Here is a 5488-nt window from a genome sequence, read left to right on the forward strand (position 1 = left end):
TGTTGTTGATATGTTTTTATTAAAAATGGATGAAACTGATATGAAGTAAGATCTACTTTTTTTTACCACACACATAAAAAAATACAAATGCACTTTACAGTGTATTTACACAACATTTCCCACGTTTCAGCTTCCTTGAGTTGAAAACCAAAATGAGAAACTACAAAGGTTAAAATATCTATTTTACATTATCTACAAAATGTATATTCTACTCTGACCAAAAATCATAGGAAAACACTTTGATGCATGTGGGGAGGGGAGTGATGAGACATAAAACAGGCGTCTTAAAAAATATAAAACACATCAAAGCTCATTAAATAATTACATTAATAAATAGCTTTTTGTTCAAATTTACTTTTGAAGCTGCTGTCATGCGTATTTTGCTTTTGTTTACAATTCTATGGATACAAAGGTTTGGAAGAAAATGATCAGCATGAACAATGCTCCCCCCCCCCCCCGGTGTGAAATCCAAATCATTCCTTTTCTTTTAAATGAGAGGTGTGAGACATGGATTAAATACTTGATTGAGAACATGTGCCCATAAAAACAACAGCAGCTCTCTACAATATAAAACATCGCATGTCCATGTCAACAGCTCTTTGTTTCCAGTAAAAAGAAGTTCATTGAGCTGCAGGTCTGGAGCCCATCTTGAAAATATAGATGCTCAACTCACCCCCCCCCCCGAAAAAGGTCCTTATGCACAGAATGCCCTTTTGAGTTTGGTCAAAGCCACAAGTATATGTACACCCAGCTGTGAAGCAAACAATGACATGATAGAGTTTTCATTAGGCAGTGATATCTGTAAAGCAGGCAATTCATTGATAAGTTCAAATTTTAAGATGCATGGCTGAGTTCTAACTTGGGGGATGCTTCATGGATTTGCTGTTCCTTTTCCTCTCTTTATGATGCTGCGCGGGCTTTGTTTGAGACGCTCCTTCAAAGTTATGGCTGGATTCGTTGTGTTGCCTGGTGTATCTCTTGCACTTGCAAGCTGTAACAACAGTTACTTTGTAGGTTCTTGTACTTCCATCTTGACACTGAAGCTGAATCCTTTGGGTGCGGGTCTTGTCATTGACACATCGCCACTCCTGTGAGCTCCTTCTGCTCCAGTACTTAGAACCATAGCCTCCTCCGATCCAGTTAGGCAACACCGGCAAAGGGAGACACTCCCCAGCACACACCAGCTCTTTCAGAGGGTTTATACTGGTACATTGGCCATCAGAAATGTATTTGGTGGATCTCAGTTCCCGGCATCCAACTTGAACTCGACCTGTCAAAGGCACAGAATATGGAGGTCAACACTCAAATTCCAATGGCTTACATTTATTTCTTGCATCAGAGTAGCTCACAAAGCCTTGGTACCCATGTTTATATGTCCTTCATGTGGCCGTGGGATGGAGCTCCTTCCTGCTGCACTATGTGTAGATGATGTAATATGCAAGCCAGGAAGTCCATGTCAACATCCATATTTCACATTATTGCTCCTCCCCCTTGCTGCTGCAACCAACTTCATAAGAGTAACTGTTTGTGGATCTGCTCATGCAGGGATTCACAGAGTATTGCAGCAGCTACTTCTGTGATCACAAGATACTTCCCATCAACCAAGCAGCCACTGTAATTTCCCTTGATTCCCTGCAACACACATTTTACTGCACATACACACCAGCCACAATAACACTGGCACCAAATCTCTTTTGAGGGTGAGAAATTGTGTCAGCAGGGCTTCCATGGAAGCTGGTATTGTGCATTCAACTCTTGTTACACCATCTGAATGGTGGAGGAATGAGAGGGGCATGTTTCTCCTCAGTCACATGGAGACTGGGCAAATGTCTGAACTGGGGCACAGAAAAGGTCGACCCCTGGCAGTCAGTTGATGTTTCATGGATGTTCTGGGTGATTATTTGGTATATTTCCCCACTATAGATGTGTACTTCATCTAGCCCAGTGTTTCCCAAACTTGGGTCTCCAGCTGTTTTTGGACTACAATTCCCATCATCTCTGACCTCTGGTCTTGCTAGCTAGGGATGATGGGACTTGTAGTCCAAAAACAGCTGGAGACCCAAGTTTGGGAAACACTGATCTAACTCAATGGAGGCCAGGCACTGATTATTGGCTTCTACTTCTCCCTCTGGCCCAGGGGTGGAGAACCTGTGACCTTTCAGATGTTGGTGGACTACAGCTCTCATCAGCCCCAGTTAGCCTGGCCAAGAGACAAGAGTTCAAGTCCAACAGTGCCTGGAGGGCCACAGGCTCCCCATCCCTGTTCTGGGCCAAAACTGAATCACTAAAGCTGTAATGTAATAGTGCAGGTCTAAAAGCTAGTGGGATTGCCCCAGAGTAAGTGGGTTGCTAATTGTGGCCTGTTTGTATATAAGCTGCCTCAGCTTCTGATGGTATCAGAAGTAATACTGTGTTAAAAGCTTCCATCCATCTACCTGACTTGCATGAAATCATTGTCCTGGATCTTGATATAAGATGGATTTGTTCCAAGATGTTAAGTATTTGTTTAGCTAGTGTGAAGATTTATGCGTGTTGTTTGGGGAGTTTAGGAAATTAATATGCTGGATTTAAATATCAACAATACAAAAAAGCTCAATGTATGCATACCACCTTCAAGGAAAACTCTAGCTCTGAGGAAGATTCTTAGAAAACTGTATTCTATACATTTTTCTTTGTCAAAATACACAGTTTTCTTCAGGCGACAGTATTACAGTATTGCAACATTGCTTGTCAGTATGCTTACTTAAAACAGGTAATACTGCTAAACCTGAGGCAATATTATTTCATTTTTTTAAAAAGGCAACTGACATTGTACCAAGGCACTGAACCAGCCGCAGATAGAGACATGTTTGTGCCTGCTTACATCTGCAGAGATATACCCTCAACGAAGTAAGCACAATTCCTTATTTTAATAATTACCCTTTGAAATGAACACACACCATGAATTTCAACACACACCTTTCACTCTTCTGCTTTCTCTTTCTTAAAGAAAGTGGAAACTGTGCAATGTTATTCAAAAGCAATGCAAATAAGCAGAATTATAGTTAATTAGCAAAGCGTCACGCCCATGATATTTCAATTTATGTTTGCTGCTTTGATTTCAAGAAGAGTTGAATGACCATTTTAAAAGAAGAAGAAGAAGACATATGGACTTTTTTGCAGTCTCCTCAATATGGAGGGATATTTGTCTGGAAGAGCTTATGCGAAAGGTTTGTCTTATATAGGCACAACAGGCCAACTCAAATTTACCAAACCTTTTGTGGAGGGAGGGTGTTAGGTGTAATCTAATACTCCATGCACAATGGATTTTTCAACCAACTCCATTTTTCAGGAACCAGGTACAGTATTCCTTAAGGCACACTCTGCAAGGACGTTCTTTTGTGCAAGATGGCACCAAGAGATCTTCTCCAAATTCTAGTAAGGCAAAGCTGAATTTGCTAATGTGCCAACATGCCATGTCCATCAACCAATTCCCTCTCTATGGTGACATTCTGCAGGAAGTCTCCACCCAGGTTGTGTGTGTGTGACTATTTATTACTTGAAGAGACAGCAGCTTCACCAACTATTCCCCACTGACTATTTTAAGAGGAATAGATTTCTGCACACTGTTCCTCACCCAAATAATTTTGATCCAGGTTTGCATCCTGCACCTGGCTCAGGAATGTGAGTGAAAGGAAGTGGTTACCACTTTGCATTGTCTGTCTCCTTTAGTGCTTGCATGCGTACAACTTTAGCTCCCCTCCCACCCCCGTAGTGACAGTTCGCTGACAATGAATGCATACCGGGCTGTTCATGTAATCTTGCATTGACAAGATATTTCCTGTGTATTTAAGCTACGCTTAGCAGAAATGCAGGCAAGCCTTTTTTCCTTGTTTTAAAAAACGTGGTCATCAACTTTTTTTTACTCTTTTGGGAGACAAGGATGTTCTGGTTTATGGCTCAAGTCAACTCGACCACCCCCCCCCCGGAAAAAAAAAAACATTTCCCAACTGTGCCCCTCTTTTTTTTTCCAGCCAAAAGCCCAATCAGGGGAGCAGGGCATTTCCAAAGGCAAGTTGGAGCAGAGATCCCGGGTAGGTTGTGAACCTGTTTGTTGACACTGACTAGAGGAGTTAAGCAGGTAAGTGCTAATTCAGGAAGTAAAAAACAAAAATGCTGGAACAAAATCAAAGCTTGGCTGCTGAAAGTAAATGTTAGCTTTGTGAAGGGGCACAGACGAGTGAGCTAGCTGAAAAGCCCGGAGAGAGAGAGAGAGAGAGAGAGAGAGAGAGAGAGAGAGAGGAGAGAAAGCATTGTCTCTCCTGAACTACACTTTGTCCCTTACAAAGACGCTTTATGAGAAATGAAAGGTAATCTCAAGTAGCCCCCGATCTGGAAGGAGAAAAAAATAAATAACCGAAGCACTTCTCTTTTTCTCCATTTAATATTCTGTCTTTTGCTCCCTGTTCAGATCTCATGAGCACAAGATCCAGGAGAGAACTCCCAAATGCAAAAAGCCTGGATCTAATTTGGAATTACTAATAATAAGCCTGCCACGTTTTTGGCACGAGAACTCATTCATTTTTATTTTTATTTTTATTTTAAAAAAGCGTGCTTGGAGGACCCCCCCCCCCTTGAGACGGAATTCTCCACAAGAACTTCTAAAGGGGTGCATCCTTAATGGCAAACACAATTCGACTTTTGAAACATCGTATGTAAAATAAAATAAAGGGCAGGGAGTGTACTTGAGGAGGGGATAACGAACAGAGCGCATCTGTACAACTCCAAACAGATACTTACTGGTCCGGTCGAATCCCGGGTGTCTGCCTCCATTTCTCGCTTGGTTCAAGGTGCTGTTGTTGCTGGAGCTGGCCGGAATGGGTTTCACCACGTGGGAATAAAGGATCTCGGTGGCATCGTTCTTGAAAGCCCAGCAGCCCTTCAGGAACAGGCAGGCGAGCAGAATGCCAGAGAGCTGTAGAGCGGAGAGGAGCATGGCTGGCTCAAGCTGTGTGCGCGCCTGTTGAATCCCAGCTCCTGCTGCTGCTGCTGCTGCTACTGCTGCTGCTTCCTCCGCCGCTTTTTCTGCAACTGTGAAATTCCTCCCAGAGACTCCCTTTATATAGTCCCAGAGGCTTGGCGCTCGTGGAAGTGTAAGCTTGGGGAGAGCTTCAGGATGAAAACACAGACAAGGAGAGGGTGGGATCCCCTGGAAGCAGCAAAGGATTCTTTTTTTTTTACCAGTGGAAGGCTGGAGCAAAGGAGGAGCTTAAGAGGGAAAAGTCACTAATTGCAGGATTCCTAGGCCAGGTTTTTGAGGATGGGGAGAGGGGGGGAGGAATCGAAGAGCTGTTCAGTAGCAACCAGACACTGCAGAGGGGATAAGCTGGTTTGCCGTTTCTGACACTCTGCATACCTGACTCCCCCTCTCACCTGCTGCATACTCACAATACCTTTAAAGCACATTCGAAACACATTTTCTCCTTCAAAGAATTCTGGGCACTGTGGT

General features: G+C 43.1%; 1 protein-coding gene across 1 annotated transcript; it reads right to left on the minus strand.

Moving 5' to 3' along the window:
- SOSTDC1 (sclerostin domain containing 1) lies at window positions 1-5064 on the minus strand. Its single transcript, XM_081833949.1, has 2 exons — window positions 4780-5064; window positions 1-1270 (listed from the first exon to the last, which is right to left on the minus strand). Exons 1-2 carry the CDS (start codon window positions 4973-4975, stop codon window positions 855-857), a joined length of 612 nt encoding a protein of 203 aa, XP_081690075.1. The 5' UTR covers window positions 4976-5064; the 3' UTR covers window positions 1-854.
- Window positions 5065-5488: the final 424 nt, after the last annotated feature.

The sequence above is a fragment of the Podarcis erhardii genome (genome assembly GCF_964252035.2).
Source record: "Podarcis erhardii genome assembly, chromosome: 12".
In the NCBI taxonomy this organism is placed as follows: Eukaryota; Metazoa; Chordata; class Lepidosauria; order Squamata; family Lacertidae; genus Podarcis; species Podarcis erhardii.